Source organism: Prionailurus bengalensis, chromosome B4 (assembly GCF_016509475.1).
Source record: "Prionailurus bengalensis isolate Pbe53 chromosome B4, Fcat_Pben_1.1_paternal_pri, whole genome shotgun sequence".
Lineage (NCBI taxonomy): Eukaryota > Metazoa > Chordata > Mammalia > Carnivora > Felidae > Prionailurus > Prionailurus bengalensis.
In genome coordinates, this window is record NC_057358.1 from 10545824 (window position 1) to 10567734 (window position 21911).

A 21911-nucleotide genomic window follows, 5' to 3' on the forward strand; every position below is an offset into this window, starting at 1 on the left:
TATATATGGTTCACTAAGGATGTCTGTATGAGCCTTAAAGTACTTTTGGTGCCATAAAAAAGCCTCCAAAGTTACGGAGAAATCATATATCTTTAAGAACTATATTATTTGTATATATCATCTGCAAAGAAGTGGTTTGATTCTATGAGTTAGGGCTGTGATGGTTCATCAGTACTCGATTTCACAAATATTGGGCGTTTGGGTGGCTCAAGTCAGTTGAATGTCTGACTTTGGCTCAGGTCATGATCTCGCGGCTCATGAGTTCAAGGCCCGTGTCGGGCTCTGTGCTGAAAGCTTGGAGCCTGGAGCCTGCTTCAGATTCTGGGTCTCCCTCTCTTTCTGCCCCTTCCCCACTCACACTCTGTCTCTCTCTCCTTCAAAAATAAACATAAACAACAATTAAATTTCACAAATCTCATGCTCTTCAAACACCTGGCAATGACAAGTGCATAGGAAAGGAACTGGACAACACTGCAAGTCAATCAAGTAATTGGGACCAAAGGCCGCACTCAATTCCTCTAGCTTCATTCCTGGTATAAGTGGGTGTAAGTCAAAGTCATATCTACCTACCAAGTGTTGCTTAAGCTTGGATAGAAATTTATTCAGTATTTTTTCATGATGTTCTTGAAATCTCAAGAGTTTAGGAAAACCTTGAACAAAAAAGCCTAGAATACAAACATAAAAACAGTTTTTCATAAACAGTAACAACAAAAACCCCTCTTTTAAAATACAACACATTGTTTTCATTTTTAACTGTCAGCAACAACAAAAATCCAGGAGTTAGTGAGATATTTGTCCTCCCCACCAAGGAAATAATCGTGTATGAGCTCTGGGTAATGAAACTTGTGGTCTAGTAGTTGTTTGCCAGAGATCTCTTATAACCTTGTAAAAATATAAAAGAGGACAATATTTCTGAATTAAAAGGGAAACTTAGAAATTAAGAAAAGATGAAAAATGAACTGAAGCCATTTATCAGGATTATCTGTTCTCTTGAAGTATCTTAAAGCATATCTTAAATGTGCAAATTTTTTATAATTTCTTTTTTTTTAATTTTACGTAAAATCAAGTTACTTAACATATGGTGTAACAATGGTTTCAGGAGTAGAATTTAGTGATTCATCACTTACATACAACACCCAGTGCTCATCCCAACAAGTGCCCTCATTACGGCCCCTCACCCACATAGCCCATCAAAAACCCGATACCCCTCGAGGAACCCTTAGTTTGCTCTCTGGATTTAAGAGTCCTTTGTGGTTTAAATGTACAATTTTTTTTTATAGGTTATTCTAGTCTTAAGGACTTATCATTTTATTTTACTGTCAATATCCTACATAACAAACATTACTTTTTTCAGTCTTACTCTAACAACTTCATTAATATTGTGCTTCCAAAATTTTTATCACTTTTAATCCTTTCTGTAAGTGATATTTGACATCATCTAAGACATTCTGGCACTATATGATCAACATTCTATCTAACGTTGTAGTTTATCCTATCTGATCACACAATATAATCTGTAAGATTTCTAGGAAGTAACAAATCGTAAATGGTGAATTAGTACTGATTTTGTGTATTTATCTCATGGAACCCTACATGTATGTTTATTTACAAGTTTCCTTTCAGATATTCTACACAATGCATTAGAAAGGAAGTATCCTCAACAGATGCATCATTTCTCCCATTAGTTATTTCCAGTCTGGGCTTTCTGTAACTTTGAAGGATGTTAATAGCTGTGCTCTGTTTTTAAAAAAGAATCCAGAGGAAGGACCTTGTGTTATAGGAACCCCTGTTGCATATTCATGATACATAAGAGCTTCCTAATGCTACTAACATGTTTTATAAACTAAAGAAACTTTGTTTAGCTCTCTCTGCCAGACTTAGTTGATCTTAGAGTCCACCTTTTTTTTTCCCCCCACAGAACATCTGTTTCCAAAAATTAAAACTGTGTTTCTCCAAGAACACAAGAGACATGCTTTTGGGAAACACTGCTTTATAATCTTTGGGGAAGGCCTATTTGTTAACTAATTTTCAGTTTTCTAAGGTTGTAAAAATTTCCAGAGATAGAGATTCTATGCCTCCCATAGTAACATTTTCCAGGGAAATCAGGTCATAAAAAAAAAAAAAAAAAAAAATCTGTATCTGTGCCACTTTCCTGGTCAATTTGATAAGAATGGGAATTGGAAGAATTTCAAGAAAAGGTCTCATTTTGAAAAAGGCAATGCCCCTCAGTAATAAACACTAGCTCAAGGATGCTAAGATAGCTAACATTTCTTCACTTGTTAGTGATATCCCGGACTTGGTGTTTTAAAATCTCATTTTCTTCAGCCCTCACTTTATTCTATACATTTCTAAGTGACATCACTATCATACAGGATTTGCAAAGAACCGAGGCAACCTTTAGTTATAAAATTCCATCTGCAGACCTAGAAGCAAATATCTCTAAGTATAAACTTACCCACGATAATGACCTAAGCTGCACAATAAATGCAAACGTTAGGATAGTAAGAATGTTACTTTACAGATTAGACTGGTGACAACTGCTGGAAGTAAGCTATCGGGTATGTTTGAAAGAAAGGACTTCCCTGAACTTGGGCAGTCTTCCACGTGATTACATACTCCTGAGTATGCCTCTGCACATGCCTCTGCACTTCAGCACAGAGGAGCAACGCCAGTCAAAATAAAGATGGATAAGGGACAGTTGTTTTTCTTCAAGATGCCTTTTGAAATGACTGTGTGTTGGATGGCAGTTCAAAATGCTGTATCTTACCTCTTACTTTTGGAGTCTACTGATGGGATATAAAGTGTCCAGAAACAGTTATCAGCGGTAGAAGTAGTAATAGTAGTAGTCATTAAAAAAAAAAAAAAAAAGATTCCCTAGGAAAACTGAGGGAGATGACCACATGCACATGCGCGCGCGCGCGCGCACACACACACACACACACACACACACACACACACACACACACACCACAAAATACCTCCATAGAAACCACATGGTAAGAAGGTGAGATTTAATAAGCTATAGTCACAATTCTGAAAATGTTAAAATATCACTTTCAACATGTGGCAGGTTCCTCACCACATCAAGCTTACTCACAAATGGAACTTAGATGATCCATTTCTTAGAGGGATTCATGTCAAAAATGTTTTTAATTTGGTATTATCATGGATGGCACTGGGAACATAATTTTGCATTATATGGGCAAATGGCACTTTTACTTCCAAGAGAAGTTGCAATACAAACTCTCCAAAATCTCTTGTATATGCTTGGCAGATTTAGGAAAAAGGTTATTAAAAACAATCTTCTAACCTGAGAACCAAAAACTCATGCAAGTTTTGAGATATTAAATAACAAAGTACCCGCAGCATGTCATCAGCAGCCTTTTATTGTAAAATGGAATCAATTTTATGGCTACAAGAAGCAAAGCACACATCTCACTGAAATGAGAACTGCATGACAGTCTGAAAGTTCTGGTCAAAAGGCATCTTTTATTTCTCCCGGTAACACAGCTCTTCCTAAATTCCTCCAAACCTAAATTAGCTTCTTCTGACTGGGGGCAAGTGAGGAGAGAATTTCAGAATGCCAACAGTATACCTTGAGGCAAACACAACAGAGATAAACGTGAACAGAAATGTTTAGCAAAGTTCAATAAAGAAGGAGGAAATAAGAAATGACTCACAAACACTAATTAACTGAACAAACTCCCAGACATTATTTTTTTGTCCTTAACCCTAACAAGCATCTCCCAAAGTTTGACTTTGTTTTAATTTACCTTTTTCTCCCTTCCCTGTTTATTGTTTTGTGTAAACTCTGGGGTTTTCTTACCATGCATGGCATGTTTGGGGCCTGAGAATAGTTTGACCAGGGCCCAGAAGGCATCTTCTTCATTCATATACATAAGGAGCAAAGCTGTGATCTGGCTCATCCCCTGACAGTATCCAACTTCCTGAAGACAAATGAGAACAAAGAAACTGGGGGTTTTAAGATCAAATCACATGGATATACACATATAAAAACCTGCCCTACAAAATAATCAGAAAATGCTTAAACACATTAAAGAATGGGCAATTCTACAGATAAAGGCTACAATTTTTACAACACTGAACTATATGCTATAAAAGAATAAATTTGTATTCAAGAATGAATGTAGAAGTGTGGACAAAGTCTAAAGCTGCATGTATTTTTATTATCTCCTATTCAATACCATTATACCTTCTGTAAAGAGTGCTAGGTTTATTTTTCCTTTGTATGTATGATTCTCAGTTCAATACTCCCCCTCTTTGTTCAAATGCTGGCAAATTTCTCTCCTCCTACAGTTTCCAGGTTGCTGTCTCTTTTCCTCTGGATTTCCAGGCCTTTATATAGACACATTTTGGGATACCCAACCAGTCTCTGTCCCTTCTCTGAGAATTGCCTACTCTCCCCATACTCCCTGCTTACGATGGGGCCTTAGGGCTTCATGTTTGTGCCACATGAACCAAAGCTGCTGGAGTAGAAGAGGTCACTTGACCCCAGGGGAACAGTTAATCGGCTGCACTGACTAATCCCATACTCTCTCCAGGAGATCTGTAATCAGATGGTGGAATGCAATTTGAAAGAATGGTCATGTCGACCATTCTGTGGGTGCTATTTTAGCCATGGGAAAAGTGAAAAGTAGGCAAAGAAAGGAATCTGGACAGAGACAGTGGGACAAACAGTTTACAGAGATAATCAGAGTTACCACATGGCCTCAGAGTGGAAAAGACAGAGTATAGCTCTCTTTCTCAGTGAAGTCTTCTCACTCTCACTGTCCAGCTCCAAATTCCATGAGGCCCAACCATTGCTTCATTTCTATGAAATGGCCTTTAATAAACTCTTTAACTTGTCCTAGCTTGAACTTTCTCATAACTGAAATGCTTTACTATAATAGAAATTACACACCCAAGGTTCAAGGTTGTCCTCCTTAGAACCCAGTCAACAAGCATTTATTTAACATCCACATTAGGTTCAACACTAATTTATCTTTCCCCAAATTATTATGTTCCCCTGAGTTATAAATACGTTAAGAACAACATGTTCCATTACCAAAAAGTTTACTTTTAGCCTGCTCCTGGGCTTGGCAAGTAGGTCCATACCCTGAAAGGCAACCTCGGTCCCAGTGGTGGTGAGGAATGTTCAAGGGTCAAGCAAAAATTAATCTGCCCACTGACTCCCTAAACTTCTAGCCCTGCTCATTCTCAGCGCTACTGTGTAAAATAAAAACAAGACAAACAACATCACAAAACAACAAAACAATCCAGAGAAAGAGGGGAAAACGAGAGATTCACTGGCATGCGGTGGTTTTTCCCACTTCAAAGTGGCTCTGTTCTAAGACCCCAGGGTCACCAGAGGAGCCTTGAAAAGACCCACAGAGGCAGGGAGAGCCCCAAGAGTTCCTCCAGTTCCTCAGAATACAACCCAAAGAGCTGTGGGTGGGTGTGCTCCAACTTACCGTGTTATAAATAGAATACGCAGCAAGAACATGGAATAGGGATTGTTGCCTAGAGAAAAGAGAATTTATATTAAACACAATTTACTTATTTCACCTATTTTTAAAAACACAAACTTAAACAAATAAACAGTTTGCCTCAAAACAGATAATCCAGACAAAATCACTGTTGTAATAAAGAAATGACCCCCAGCTCAAATGTGAACGATAATCTATACAGTCTAAATTCAAGGTTAGATGACATTCATTCTGATAAAATTTACACCAAAAAACACAAAGGGCTTCACAATCTCTCAAACTTGTTGCCATCCTTCACTGAACTATTCTCACTACAAAATCAACCACATGGGAGCAGCCAGCTTCACAGAACTATGGAGGCCTTGCAAAGCCTATTACAGTGCCAGCTCAGTACAATACTGTGCAGGGCTGGGGCCACATCACGTGGGAAGCTGTATGTGCTCTCAATAAGCCCCCACTACATGGTGCTATCTGTCCCACAGCCAGGAACTGGGTTCCAAGATTCAAGCGGCAGAAATGGGGATGGCTCAACCCACTATGATCCCTAGTAGTCCACTAGCAAAACGTTTGCTTCCCATTCCATCAGCCTTAAGCGCTGCTGGTCTAGGAGTAATCCCACTGAACTGGTAGTTGAGATTGCCACCCAGCCACTTTGGGCTCCTCAAGCCTCTGAATCACCAGGCGAAGGAGGCTGACTGTACTGGTTGGAGGGGTTGATCCTGGTTACTAAGGAGAAACTGAGTTGCTACTACATAATGGATGTAAGGAAGACTATGTCCAGAACACAGGAGAATACTTAGGGGGTCTCTTAGTATAACCAAACCTTGCGACTGAAGTCAATGGAAAAATACAGCAATCTAATTCAGGCAGGACTGCTAATGGTCCCGAATTAAAATTTAGGTCATCCCACCAGGTAGAGAACCACTACTAGCTGAGGTACTTGCAGAGGACAAAGGGAATATGAAATGTGTAGTGGAACCCAGCCACCACCACGTGCCCAGCCACAGAAATGACCGTTATCACTGTTCTGAGCATTTCTTATTTTGGCATGAGTGTGTGTGTGTGTGTGTGTGTGTGTGTGTGTGTGTACATAAATATATATATTTTAAAAATATTTTTGTTTTCCTCCTTCCTTTTCCCTTTTCATCTAATGTATTAGCTATATTAGATATATTAATAATAATTAACTTTATACCGCAGTATTTAGGTTTCAGAATATCAAAGCAAAAGAGTAACCATCACCGAAGACTTTGCATCCTCTTGTGGGGTAAGGACTAGCATAGTTTCAGTCCTAGGCAAAATCGCGTTAGGCAAAAGTATGGCCTTGTATTTATCTGTATTCGGAAACTGAGTCGACAAGGATACACGGTCACAGTCAGGTTTATGTGTCACCTTGGTTAGGCTACAACTCCCAGTTATTCGAAAGCTAACCTAGGTGTTACTGAAAGAAGGTATATTTGGTAGATGCGATTACAATCTATAATCAGCTGACTTTAAGTAGGGGCAATTGTCCTAGATAGTCTGGCTGGGCCTGATTCAATCGGTTGAAAGGTTTTAAGAGAGATGTGAGGCTTCCCTGGAGCAGCTCTTTCTGTGGAAAGCAGCCCGGCTTGTGCTCACGAGTGCCAGCCTGTCCTTTCTGATGGCCTGCCTCCCCATCAGGGGACGTGCCTCGCCAGCCCCCGCTACTGTATAAACCAACTCCTCTCAATAAATCTCTGAATACACACCTCTCACCGGGTTTCTGTTTCTTTTGTTGAACTCTACCTGATCCTGAGGGCATCAAAACTATCCCTCTCATTCGTAAACGGTAGTACTCATTCATTCATCCATTCCTCTTTTTTTGTTTCAGCTATGCTTTGGGGTCAAATTTATAGGGATCTATTTGTCACTGACATGGTTCTCAAAAAATAACACAATCTCAAATTTCTTTACTAAGATTGTAATAAAAGTAGCTACTGTATTTTTAACCATTCTTGGATCATAAAATGATTCCTTACCAACTGTATGGCATCTACTATGTCAAAGGTTAAAAAATTTCAGTTAACCTAGATCCTAAGTTTCATACAACACAGACCAAATGAGCTTAAACTTTTAGGACATACATCAAAATTATAGTTCATATAAGACATTCTACTTACTCATGTTTTAAGTTAATGAAGACTTTAATAAACACTATTTATAAATGCCATTTATATTTCAAACTTTACTTACTTAACACCATATCGGTCTCTAAACATAATATGGTCCCTAAATGTGCGGTTGACGTCAAGGTCTATTTGTCTGATGTCAGGTGAACAGCCCCGTGCTCTGTGCTTTAATTTCTGAAGAGAAAAAAGAGGGGAAGAAAGCATGTTTTTATGGAAATCAGTTGTTGAAAATAATTCTCATTAAAATAATAAATCAAAACATAATTCTCATTTAAAAGCTGTTTTCATTTAGGAAGACCACGCCCATGGCTCACCAATGAATATGAAAAGGCACACAATGAAGAGCGTCCCTCCTACCCATCCCCCCCCACCCTCTCCCGACTCGACTCGGGTCTCCCTCACACCCATCCTCTCCTCTTCCCACCACTTTCTCTCATTCATCTTAACCATACAGATTTTAATTGTGAAGGAAGAACTTCTCCGAGTTTGCACTGCTCAGACTACGTAAAAGCACTTCACAGCTGGGCCATGCAGTCCATTATGAGTTCTTGTTGCTTTCCGGCACAGTGTTTTTGTTTTCCTTCAAGCTAATCATTGCCTTCTTTCTTGATTTGCTTCATTTTCTGTTTGCTTGCTGCTAATCCAATCCCAAACTCACTTGAAGCCGCACTGATCTCCTCTGGTGCTGTTGCAGGGGAAAAGGGACTCTCCCATTTCCACTTCTTGCGGGTGTTCTGCCACAGCCTCCTGTCCAGCTCCAGCCTTGGGCTCCCGGACCTCAGGATGTGCTGCACAGCTGGGGTGTGGGGGTGTCCCTTTCACCCTCAGCTGGGCCATCCTTCGCTTGGGTCCCCTGTTTCCTGGGTCTCACATCTTCTTCTTTCTTGGTTTATTCCCTTGTCCTGGAGGGGGACATCCTCTAGTAGCTCCTGTGGAGGGTGTACGGAAGGTAAATTTTTTTGAAACTCTGAATATCTGATAATTCTACCTCCTTACTTAACTGTCTGGCTGTTTTAGAATTCTAAGCTGGAAACTACTTCTGCTCAAAAGGCACTGCCTTTACTGTCTTCTAGAGCTTCCGGTGTTGCAACTCTAATTCTGGTTTCTTTGTATGAAATCTTTTTCTCTCTAGAAGCTTGTAAGCAGTTTTCTCTCCACATTCTGAAACTTTACATTTCTGTGCTTGATTTGTATCTATTTTTATCCACGGGGTTGGGCACTTGACAGATCTTTTCAATCTTAACAACTCGGACTCCCATCTCTCAGTTCTGAGTAATTTCTTCAGTAACTCCTGTGTCGATTTCCTCAAACCTTCCTGCCGCATTCCCATTTTCTCTTTCTGGAACTCTTGCTATCACAGTGTGGGATCTCCTGGGCTGTCATTTAATTTTCTTATATTTTCTCTATTACTTTCCATCTCTTTGACTTTATCATCTTTCTGGAAAACTCCTTCAATTGTTATTCTCAAACTTCTCTAAAATCTTTCAGTTCTATTTTGATTTTTTGTAATTAATAACTCTCTGTTGTTCTCAAAGGTTCCTTTTAATAGCATCCTGTACTTGCTTTATGGATGTAACATCTATTTCAATCCCTCTGAAGATATCTGTGATGGGGTTTTTTTTTTTTTTAAGTTTTCTTCTTGCTGTATAGTCTGTTTCTTACAAGTTTTTTTTTTTTCCATTTGTTCTCGTTTGTCTTTCATGTTAGCTCCTTTCCTCAAATGAACAGAGGTATTTCGTTGTCTGCTTCTATTTAAAAGTACAACACTAGAAGCTGATGGAAAGCTCTGTGTGCGGAGGTGGGGCTTCACCACCGTGTCCTCACTGTAGAGTGACGTGGCTGGGCAGCTCCACTGGGGGGTCCCCCTGAAGCCAGTACATCTGGGTGTATTTTCTGGGGCTGGGCAGGTCCCCCAGAGAAGTGTCTTCTGGGCTCCTGTCGGGAAGCCAAGCACGTGGCTGCCAACGTTCAGGGAGTACAGGGGGAGAGGCTGGGACGCTCCCAGTGCAGGACATGTACTCTTCCGTGCCCTCGTCACAGTGGCCCCACCCTCCGCAACGTGTGTGTCCTCTCCAGTCCAGAGGCCTCTGGTTCACTCTCTCCAAACAGTAGACCCCAGCCTCGAGCCAGGGCTGCAGAGGGACCTCGGGGGTCTCACTGCTTCTGCCACCAGACTCTGAACCGCTTCCACTGTTTTCAGCTTCCCTTCCACTCCCAGAGGTACCTGGAGTTGACAACTACCAAGCCTTCTGGAGACTCAGGTATAAATCAGGTTGCGTCTCCCAACTCCCACAGCCAGCCTAGGATTTCATTTTCCCGGGTCTGCTAAGTTTATTAAATGTTTGTCTGAATTCTGGTTTCCAAAAATTGGCAGCATTCTCGCTTCCATTTTCATATTCCTTGCGGGCTTGCTTTGTCAAAAACTGCTGTCAATTTAGTGGCATTTCAGGGAGGAAGGGAGCTAAGTGAATATATTTAATCTCCCAAGTTTAACTAGATAAGAGATTAAAATTTATACTAATCTATACTTAACCGTGCTTAAGTATAATTAAGCATCTACATACGCTATTGTAACTGACTCATTTACCATGTACTGGTGTATATATCTATATCTATCTATATCTGTCTTAACTCCAACGAACACATATAGAAACACAACTGCTAATTCTCGACTTCAGCTAAAAGTAGAAAGAAGTAGGCTATCCGGAATATGAGTGTATGTGTTAAGTGTTTCATGACTATGTGTACTCTTGGGTTCTGAGGCAGGAGCTCGGAGAATGGCAGTTTCTGTAGCTTTTAAAATCATGATGAGTAACCATGGTCTACTTCAAAGTCCTAAATACAGAGGAAGATATTTACAGTACTGTATTAGAATCACATGACCACTAAAATGTTATTGTATACATCAGTGATAAAAGTTGATACCAAAATTTAGTTCAAAAATGATAATCTGTTCATATTTGTTCTTTAATTTTTTTTAAGGTAATGGGCAAGTAAAGAGGTTTCAATTATCATTCTACAGGCCTCCTGGCAAAAACTGAGAAGTCTAAAGACAGAAAGAAATGCTTGATAGGACATGATAAAATAGTTCAAAGGCAGAAAAACACGCAAATATGTCTATAGTATTACTTTCTCTATAGGACAAGGAAATCCAACATAAAAAGGCCTCAAGACAGAAGCAAATCCCAGTTAAGTAGTAAAAAAAAGTAACGGGTCAGAAAGATGATGTCATTGCCTGTTTACACACAAGAGTACAGAACACAGGAAATCAAGCATATTTCTTACCTCAGTGCAAGGAGGGAAAGCAGCTTCTTGGTTATCTCTGGAACTGGGTGGCTGAGACCCAGGAGTGTCAACAATAATACAAAACACACATTTCAAAGAAATCGGATCTAATGACCCTATAAACCTGAAGGTGGAAGAACGGCGGAAAGCATTTACGTGCAAACTCGGGATATCCCTGTGTGTTGGGCCAACAAGATTATGACGCCTGTAGGTGAGGCTGAGAAGGCCGTAGGTGAGGCAGTTAACCGCGACGGACTGAACCGCCGGCCGCGAGACCGATCAGGGACACAAGAGAGGCGGATGACACTGAGGTGCAACTAAAAGAATAGGAGGAAGTGGTAGACAAGAGCGCCAGCTCAGGAGCCAGGGACCATCTCACCCACCTGAGAAAAATCTCAGCAGTTCGACTCCTAGTGAAGTTCCAACCTGAAGAGGGCAGTTCATACCATCTTTGGAGAAGGGAGAGTAGGAAGGAATGGGAAAGGAAGAAGATCAAATAATGATGCCGGGAAAACTCAGAGAGTCAAAAGAGGAACTGATGGCAGTGTTCGAAAGGGATGGTAGTACTGATGGGCCAGTCATTTCCTTTGTGGTTGCTATCGTACAACTGGCACTTACTGAATGGATCTCTCGTGTGAACCAGTGCCCGGATCATTTTATGCCACAGAGAAAAGGTCTAAAAGGAACTGAAAGCACAGTGCTGCTACCAGTACCTGTGCTGGGTCGAACAGGGCCCCCTCCCCAAATTCACATCTATCCAGAACCTGGAAATGTGACCTGATTTGGGGATTAGGGTCTTTGCAAATGTCATCAAGATGAGACCATCCTGGATTGGGATGGACCCCAATTCCAGTACCTGGCGTCCTCATCAGGTGGGACACACAGATGGGCACAGGGAGAAGGCCACGTGAAGACGAGGCGGAGACGAGGGATGTGGCTGCGGGCCCAGGCGTGCCTGGGGGGCACCGGCAATCCCCACAGCGGGGAGGGGGCAGGAAGGACTGTCCCCGAGCCTGAAGAGAAACCCTGGGCCCACCAACACCCTGACGTCAGACTTCTCTCCTCCAGAAGTGAGACAGAAGACACTGCCGCTGTGCTGAGCCACTCAGTTTGTGGCACTCTGTGGCAGCCCAAGGAAACGAATGGAGCAAGCGAAGGAAGAGGAACTGTGTTCTCTCATTAACTCAACCAAAATTTAATGAGCACTACTACGTAGCCAGGCACACTGTTCTAGGGGCTGGGGTTACATTCTGTATGTTTTCTCAGACATCACTTTCAATACTGGCTCTAAAACTATGGTACTAAAAGCAAATTATCTTATCAACAGGCTAAAATAATTTGAAACTCTAAAATCCTAAGACATAAACCCATAGTCCAGGTAGGGCCCAAATAGCGAACTTAAAAAATGTTTCAGACACACAAAATAAGTAACTCTTTAAAATTAACCATTTTTTTAATCTTTCATCTTGGTAAAATTTTACACACACACACACACACACACACACACTCACACACATTATATGAAAAAGAAAAGAAAGTATCAAGAGTATTCCAAAGCTCCCTTTATGATTGGTACTGGGTTTAAATTATAAAGAATTTTTCTGTTAGCCATTGTATTCTACTTTAATTTATTCCATTTATTTACATTTTCTGAGGAATATATTTCAGAATGATTTTTAGATATGTTTCCTATTCCTTTCAAACACTGATATAAAAGGTAGGTTTAGGAAGGGTATTGAAGGAATGACTAGACAAATTTAGCACATTAGCTAGTTTAAGGAAAGTGTTACTCATCACGGAGTCAAAAGTTGGACTTTTTATTAATAAATAACAAAACTGGGAAATACCTACTAATCTTGGAGGCAAACTTTTTTCTCATGCCCAGAAGCAAACAGTCAAGCACACACAGGCAGCTGTTGAATAATGGTAGTTCCGCAGCCATCTTCCCACAATGTCCATGAGGGGGAACCGCAGATCTCTTTAGTGACACCACACTGCCAAAGGGCAGCTACGATGAGGGGTTAGTCCATTTTCCTCACGAATATGCCCCAACACTGATCATTTCAAGTACACGAAAAGCACTTGATACTGACCGACTGATATAGAAAATAACATTTTCTTAGAAAACTCAATGTACTGTAATTTTAATATAACTTCAAATGACATGAATATCTTACATCACCTTGAAAGCGAAAGGAAATGGGTTTTACTTTTCAATTTCAAAACAAGTTAGCTGTACATACTCACACTATAAAGGTCTCTTGTTTCTTCTTTCATTTTAGGGATCTCCAGAAGTAGAGCCCAGACTTCACCTCTGAGCTGGAGTGGGATTCCTTTGTAAATTCTCCTATGAAACTTATTAAAAGAAACATAAATTGAAGGTTACAAATGACCAAATCTTAGACTGATCCCTCAAATCAAACTAATTAATATCTGTCGGTCCTTTGTTTTCAAAGTATCCATGACAAATGATACATTTTGACATGGCACACTTGGATCCTATCATCTCTCCTCTTTTGATAGTGATGGAGACATACACAGAAAGAAGTCACAAGTAAGAAGGTGGTAATATGACTAGTACATTTCAGTATTTTCATACCATTACGAAGGCACCCCTCATACAAAATGAAAGCATAATCAGTGCTCTTTTTTAAGGTGTGAACATGATTTACACATTCCCTGTTGATATAATTAACTAGTTAGGTACTTTCTTCCTTTTCCCCCGTTCGTCTAAAAGGCTCCAAATAACAAAAAGGTCACCTTGTCCCAGAAGTGTTTTCATGGCGTGTAAATACTGGAACCCCTAATGTCTTTTCCTGCAGCAACCCCTCTCTGGGGCTCTCCAGAATGTGTCAACACAACATATCCTGTTATCCTCGGCTAACTCCACCCTCCATCTTCAGTTCTCTCCCTGACTCCTGGCCTCCCTGTCTCTCCCCTCCAACCCACCACCCCCCCTCCCTGTCTCTCCCTTTTCCCTCTCCTCTTTTCAATTTTGGTAGTTCTTCAGGAATACCTTGCCATCACCTTTGAACGAAATGAAGAATAAATCATCAGCTTCATCGACTCTTTGGGTCCTTGTACACTTCTATCACTCTACGAATCTTAAGACTGTATACACTTCTCCATCTTCTTGAGATTGTCTCTTTTTTTTCCTCAAGGCTAATTATTCAAAATAACATACAAATCTATTGTGGTCATTACAAAGTTGTGCATAATAAAACCTGAAACTTTAAAGTAAATGTCCAAACAAGGAAATGATTAAACAAATTGTGGCAGAAATCTTAAGGAGTAAGGTAAGAATAGGTACATAATTACCTTTAAGACCAAAATAATCTATGTTAATAGTATGGCTAAGAAAATAAGATGTAAGTTGTAACTGAAATGCTGACAAGTTATGAACTAATAAGCAGAGTTTCAACTCCTACTACATACTACCTAGTTTGGGGAAACTAATGCTTTAGTAACAAAGTCATGATGTAGCTTTATGAAACCGATTGCATGGTTTAAAATGAGTAACACTGTAGAACTTTTATTGTGAAACAGAGAATGTTATGAAGTTGATTCATTAGGCAAATTCCGTACGTAATTTCAGCTTTGTTCTCCTGGTATGAACACACTACGCCTCAAATGTGAAATTTCAGCAGATAGTGACTAGAATCATCCATGTGTTAACTCACACAGTCACTCTAACTGCAAGAATATATATAGGGAAAGATTTTGTGAAAACTAGACTCTGCTACTTGGAGCTTTCCCAGGTACTGAACACTAACCACCATTAATTGTAAACTGGGTGTAGTTTAAAAAAAACAGTGAATTTAAGATTTACTTTCTGGGGCGCCTGGGTGGCGCAGTCGGTTAAGCGCCCGACTTCAGCCAGGTCACGATCTCGCGGTCCGTGAGTTCGAGCCCCGCGTCAGGCTCTGGGCTGATGGCTCAGAGCCTGGAGCCTGTTTCCGATTCTGTGTCTCCCTCTCTCTCTGCCCCTCCCCCGTTCATGCTCTGTCTCTCTCTGTCCCAAAAATGAATAAACGTTGAAAAAAAAAAATTTAAAGAGACAGGGTAATTGGGAGAGGCCGTTCTCATTTTATACATCCATGTAATAAAAACATTATTTTATTGAAAGTTATTGTAAGTTGGGGCGCCTGGGTGGCGCAGTCGGTTAAGCGCCCGACTTCAGCCAGGTCACGATCTCGTGGTCCGGGAATTCGAGCCCCGCGTCGGGCTATGGGCTGATGATGGCTCAGAGCCTGGAGCCTGTTTCCGATTCTGTGTCTCCCTCTCTCTCTGCCCCTCCCCCGTTCATGCTCTGTCTCTCTCTGTCCCAAAAATAAATAAAAACGTTGAAAAAAAAATTAAAAAAAAAAAAAAAAGATTTACTTTCCTAAAGAAAGTGTGCCATCTACATTCATTCCAAAGCTGTAATACGTATTATTACACTTTTTAAAGGAGTACCACCCACTAAAAGTATTTTCAAATTATCTGCTACATTTGTAAAGATGCTGTACTGTAAGCATCAGGTATGAATATCAGAAGGTGTGGAAATTACTGCAAGTGTGAAAAGGAAAATTTCAATAGTCAAGTGGAAGATGATGGCAGGTAAACAGTAACTTCGGTGGACTCGAATCTCCATTAGGCTGATGTTTTCAATGAATAAAAAAATAAGAGTTCCGACATGTATTTCTCAAACTATATGACCTGAAAAGACTTTAGACATTATTTTACTGTTTTCATTCAATTCTGTATTCAACAACTATATATAAATGTCCATTTTTCATCTTACAGTAAATCTAAAATTAAAACAAAAAAGACAGCTTTATTTCTTCCTTTCAAGACAGATGGCTTTTCTCTCTTACTGTACTGATCAGATTCTCCAGTATAATGCTAAACAGCAAGGGATGAGAGTAAATATCATGTCTTGCTACTGATCTTGGGGGAAAAAAATTTACTCTTTCACCATGACAGTCCGATGCCAGTGACAGTTTTGTAGACACCCTTGATCGTGTCAGAGAAGTTTCCTTGCATTCTGACTTAACTGAGAGTTTTTATCAGGAATGGATGTTTGATTTGTTAAATGCCTTTTCTACACCTATTCAGATGAAGTGTTTTTTCTTTTTTTTTAGTTTTTTAATATATGTTGAATTACTTGAACTGATGTTCAGATGCTAAACTAACTTTGTATTCCTCAGATAAACCCCATTTGGTCATGATTTGATGTGCTAAAAAAAAAAAAAAATCAAGGGATGATTATATGAAGAAGAACTAAGAGAGAAACTTCAGGTTAGGAAGAAAAAATTAATGATCCCAATGCTACTCCAGAATTAAAATGAAAAATGAGGCATAACTTTTACTGAGCATTTACTATGTCCAGTAAACTATTTTAAGTTATTTATAGATGTGTCTCCCATTTAATCACATCAACAACTGTTATTATCCCAATTTTCTAGGTGGTGATAGTGAATCACAAAGAAGATAAATAATATGCCTAAGACACACACAAGATATCACCATCTTTTAGCAAAAGATAATGATTTTACATTTTATAAAAAACAAAGACCATCCTTCCAAGACCACAATGCATGTAGCTAGTAGCCACCGTTCCGCTCAAGTGAATTTACTAAGATACATGGATCAGAAAATATTAAAGAAACCCAAGAGCAGAAAGCATTAAAATGATGATAGTGAAACTGTACTTAAAAGGTAAGCATAACATACAGAGTTCTCACCTCACCATGTCATACACCTGAAACTAACCTAACATTGTAGGTCAACTACACTTCAATTAAAAAGCTCAAAAGAAATATAAAAAGGGATGCATCTGGAATTCAAGCTTTAGGAGGTAATGAAATAAAGCATGTAAACAAAGTCACATATATCAGGAAAAATTACATTATGAGACCCTAAAATAAATAAACTGTGCTTATTGTTTTTCAAATACTTGCAGTGTTACATCACAGACTGACATTATGGCAACATATTTTTTTCATCACAAATTTTCAACTATCATAGAAATTTTGGAAATTTTGTAAAACAAAGTAGGAATTATATCAAGTACAACAGTTACTAATAAAATTTGCTTCTTCTCCAGAACGGTAGCCCAGTTTACATTTGTTGAGAATCTTTTAACTGGCAAAGTAGTATCTCGTACTGGCTCTAACAGTCTGTAAGGGAGGCAAAGCAAGTGCATCTCCCCTTTAAATGCTGGGAGACCAGGGCCCAGAGAAATGGGTGCTGAGGTCAAAGAACTTCATCTTCTTACTCCTACTTCAGGCCACTTCCGCCAAATCATACTGCCTCGTAAGAGATCACAGCTTTCAATTAAGTAGTAGACTTCAGCACAAGGTGATAGCTGTGTGTTCCAATTCATAAATGAGTATCATTCATTCTAAAAAGAAACTTTGTAGTGACTGCCTGCTTTGTGGCCAACACTCACTAGGTACTATGGCTATGAACATGAAAAAGTTCCTCAGAACTCAGTGTATAGCAGTGAAAATAATTATGTAAACAGATAATTATAGCATCAGCTGGCACTCCTTTATTATCAAATAAAGTCACATCTAGTACTTGCTACAGAGCTGTCACACCCTGATGGGAGATGTTGTGACAGACACAGACTCAGAGGGGGCCAGGGTGGGAAAAGGAGAATGGTAGGCATGCAGGGGTGGTTAGTCCTCATGTCAAAGGGAAAACCAGAAAAAGTTTAGGAATAAAGGTGTTGAGGTGAGGGCAGTGAATCTGCTGTGGTGGTCACTTCTTATCAGTCCCGCAACAGTGGCTCTCATCTTGAGACTGTATCAGAGATACCGTAACGGAGGAAGGGAGGCATGAACTGTACATGACAGAGTTAGGGAAGATCAATACTGAAGGACACACAGAGATGTGCCAGGAAGGGGAAATGTGGGTGGAGATGACGGGGAGGAATATAATCAATCAAATAACAATAACAACTTTAATAATAAAAGTTACGCTACCATTTTCAGATTATTTATTAGGAGGCAGCATATGTGTTTCTATATCAATTTATTTCTTGCAATATTATCACGTTCTTAAAGAGGGAGATACTATTATCATCCCCGTTTCATGGATGAGAAAATTAAGGTGCAGAAAAGTAAAGTAACTAACTCTAAGTCCTAAAACTAATAAACTAATCAACTAAAGAACTGAAATTCAGTTAGTCCAACTTCAGAAACCACAGTTTTAACAACCACGATTTAGAGTGTCTATATGTTGGATTTAAACAACATTTTAATATTCCAATTTGAAAAGTACTACCTTTAAAATTCTGTTAGAAATGTATTTAATGGATATGATACATCAAACCTTAAAGAAAAAATAAAGTAAGGTTCCCTGAAATCTACTTTTGCTTCCAGTATCTTTGTTTCCTTGCCAACACAATCAAGTAGGCTATTTCAGTCACACAAATCCTTTTAAAAATCCATCAACTGAAAAACAACCCATCAACTGACTTAACATGTTCAATACTTCTTTCTAACCTTAGTGGTTTGAAAATAGTGATGAATGTGCCAATCCACATCATCATGGCGGCCAGTGAGTCAACTTTTCAGCCCACCAAATATGGCTCAGTTTGGGGGACGTGCAAAACCGCAAGTGTATACCATGAAACCGAAGCTCACTCTGCTTGTCTCTTTACTGCCTCTCCATTTTCTTTCAGCTTTCCTGCTCCATTAGCTCCTTCATCTCTGCCTCCAGAGAGGCAGGAGTCCCTCAAGTCTGGATCTAAAAAAGTTATTTGTTTTTCTTTTAAGTTTATTCATTGATTTTGAGAGGGACAGAGGGAGGGGTAGATAGAGGGAGAGAGAGAATCCGAAGCAGGCTCTATGCTGTCAGTGCAGCGCGATCCGTGGTATCACGACCTGAGCTGAAATCAAGAGTCAAGCGCTTACACGACTGAGTCACCCAGGAGCCCCTGGATCTAAAACAGCTTTAAACCATACACAAGGCCCTACTGCATCTTATAACTGTGTTCTACTTCCTCTGGCCTTTTGCTGACAAACACCAATAGCGAAAGCCAACATAGAAGATGATACAACGAATGAGCCATTGAGTCTGGACGTGGGATCTCCTGCTTGCGACTAACAAGCTGTGTGACCTTGAGGAATTGATTTATAAACTTTGTGCCTCCATCTTCCCATTGTAAAATAAAATGCTAATGTAAGGTCCATTCAGTTATTTGACTTTAAAAAAATAACAAGTGTATCTTTCATAGGTACTCAGCTGTGACACAACTTAGACACAATTACATCACAACTGATTACATCGTAATGTCTCCACTTAACAGAGATAACTTTGGGGCACCTGGGTAGCTCAGTCAGCATCCGACTCTTGATACGGGCTCACGTCTGATCTTGCGGTTGTGGGATTGAGCCCCACGTCAGACTCCCTGCTCAGCTTGGGATTCTCTCTCTCTCTCACTCTGTCCCTCCCCTGCTCATGCTCACTTGCTCTCTCTCAAAATAAATAAACTTTAAAAAAAAAAAAAACAGAGATAACTGCATTTAGTAGACTATATTTTTAAAACCCAACACTACTTAACACTGGCGCAGTGAAAACGGAGAGACAGTGTTCACGGTGAGAACACACAAGCAACACAAACAACCTGAATGGAAAGTCTTCCATTAAAGCTTGGATTCTTAACAACTCCATCCAATATTCTCTATCACAGCTGTATTTTTACTTCAAGATATTTTTAGAAATTTCTTCGTGTTACCATTACATAAGTAAGGAATCTGTGGAGAGAAAACGTATACCTCCTCTTGGAAGAGAAGAAAAATACGTTTTGTTTTTTGTTTTTTTGTTTTTTTTTTTGCCTCAGTACAATTTAAAACTAGGTATGAACTGAAAGCAGCGATTCTTTTAGAAGGTACATTTTGTTTCACATCAAATTGGACCATATATATCATCAAATAATTCCAGCATTATAGCTGTGGGAAAGGGCTTTAAAATTACACATCAAAGAAAACAGTTCTGTTAAAATCTCTCTTCCTGGGAACTACATTAGCCAGAGTTGCTGTCAGAATAATAGCCTAGTAGAATTGCTTATTTTTACACAGGTTTACATACTTTCATAGATATATGTATACTAAAGAAGAACATTAAGCCGTATAATTCTACAAATACTTTGCTGGACTGAATGGGAGATGAAAGGTAGGTGCCGTGCGTCAACATTTACCCTGTCATCACCACTTGAGCAATCTTTCCACAAGGACATGAGGTAAAGTAGGTGCCAACTTTGGGCCAGTATGGGCGGCAGCATGATAAGGAACAAGGGCACAGATGTTATACCTCACATTCTACTCTAAACTGATTCCTCTCAGAAAACATCTTTGAGTTCCAACCTAATACTAAAGCAACAGTTAATAAAATCGACAATCCCAAAATGAACTTACACCTGATGAAAATAAAATAATAAAAGAGTCTAAGAGACTTTAAATAAGGGTATTTAGGATGCTCAAAAAGAAAAGGGACATTAGTCCTGTGAGATGCCCTATGACAAAAAGATTTCCACCATCTAATAAGTTTCACTCAATTTAAGGTCCCTCAAGGTGTGGTCCCCCTACCACAAGTTATAATAAAGACTCTGAGGAGTCCTGTAATAAAGGGCTTAACTTTGCTTAACTTTGGCTCGTTCTGATATTCCCAACTTTATTTAAGCAGAGAGCCCTTTTCTCATTAAAAAACCAGAAAGCCCTTTTCTCTACCACCACGAATTTCACAGCTTCCCAATGTATAAAGACTTTTGTGAGGAGACTGGGGGTGATAGTAAATAGACGTGTGTGTTGTTTTAATTGGTTTAAAACTTAGCACCAACCATACAGGGCAAAAAGATTTAAGGGGAGATTTGCTACAAGCTTTTGAAAAGGAGATTGCTCCTGCTTCAGGGAAAGTGTTGAGAGGCCAGCCCTCTTCCTGACCAGTGTGACATGTGGATATGAAGCCTGGAACTACTGCAACGATTTTGATCACCCAGGGGAGCCAACCTCAAGATAAAGATGCCAGTGCAGAAGTCAGAGAAGAGAGAGGGAAAGAAACTAAGTCATAGGCAACACAATGGAGAGTCTGAAGCAAATCACTCCTGAAACCATCCTACCTCTACGCTGTCCAGTACATTCTCTTAACTAGACATTCTGTTACAACATAAATACTCCTAATTTACTAAATTAAGTTATAGTGAAATTTTTAACAAGAATATGAATACTCCTATCATTTAAGAAAAGCTTTTATTAGGAAAATCCACATTCAATTTCTACAGTATCAGATAGAAATAACATTATTTTAATTACCTTTTCAGTGTTCTTATATTTTTCCCATCCTTTTAGCATTTTCAACCACTTAGTCGTTCTTTCAATTTCCAGTTGTTTTTGCTAAAACGAAATTGAAATTCAATGTTACTGTTTAAGGCTTCTGTACTTACAAATTACCAAAAACATTACAAAATAAAAAAAAATGCTGCTTAACAACGACAAAAACTACTAAAAAAGTTAAACTCTTAGATAGCAAATATACTTTCTAATTCTAATAAGTTAGATAATTGATTATAGTTGTAGCAATAGTATTCCATAGCTAAAGACAGGTAAAGAGAAAGGAATCGTTTAAATTTTCCAATGCTTTTATTTTTTATTTATTTATTTATTTTTTAATTTTCCAATGCTTTTAAATTAATTGCTGAAAATACTATGTATTCTACAAAACTAAACCAAAAGGACATTTTTAGTTACTTTGCAATATGTTTTATGCAGCCACAACAACAACTACAACAAAAAGACCTTCAAAATTCAATTCTCCTCTGTTACATTTTACTGAATTCTAACTAATGTTTTCAGTGACCAAGATGATTCTTTAAAGGAGAACCGGGTATTTATGTGTGGAGAGATTAACATATAACTAGCAATATGCTAGTGAAAAATTTGTCCAAAAGTAAGTAAAGTTGCTCCCTTGAAGATCAGCGTCTGCTCGGGGCAACTGTCATGGA

The 21911-nt window shown here is 39.2% G+C and overlaps 1 protein-coding gene across 5 annotated transcripts in view; it reads right to left on the bottom strand.

Annotated features, from left to right (window-relative positions):
- The window catches only part of USP6NL (USP6 N-terminal like), a 183102-nt gene that overhangs the window by 32951 nt on the left and 128240 nt on the right, over window positions 1-21911 (bottom strand). For all 5 annotated transcript variants that reach the window (XM_043563331.1, XM_043563332.1, XM_043563329.1 and 2 more), the window contains 6 exons: window positions 21223-21303; window positions 13169-13276; window positions 7701-7810; window positions 5472-5520; window positions 3827-3947; window positions 571-665 (listed from right to left, as the gene is read on the bottom strand). In XM_043563331.1, the coding sequence (XP_043419266.1) occupies window positions 571-665; window positions 3827-3947; window positions 5472-5520; window positions 7701-7810; window positions 13169-13276; window positions 21223-21303 (564 nt within the window). The remainder of the gene's footprint in view (window positions 1-570; window positions 666-3826; window positions 3948-5471; window positions 5521-7700; window positions 7811-13168; window positions 13277-21222; window positions 21304-21911) is intronic.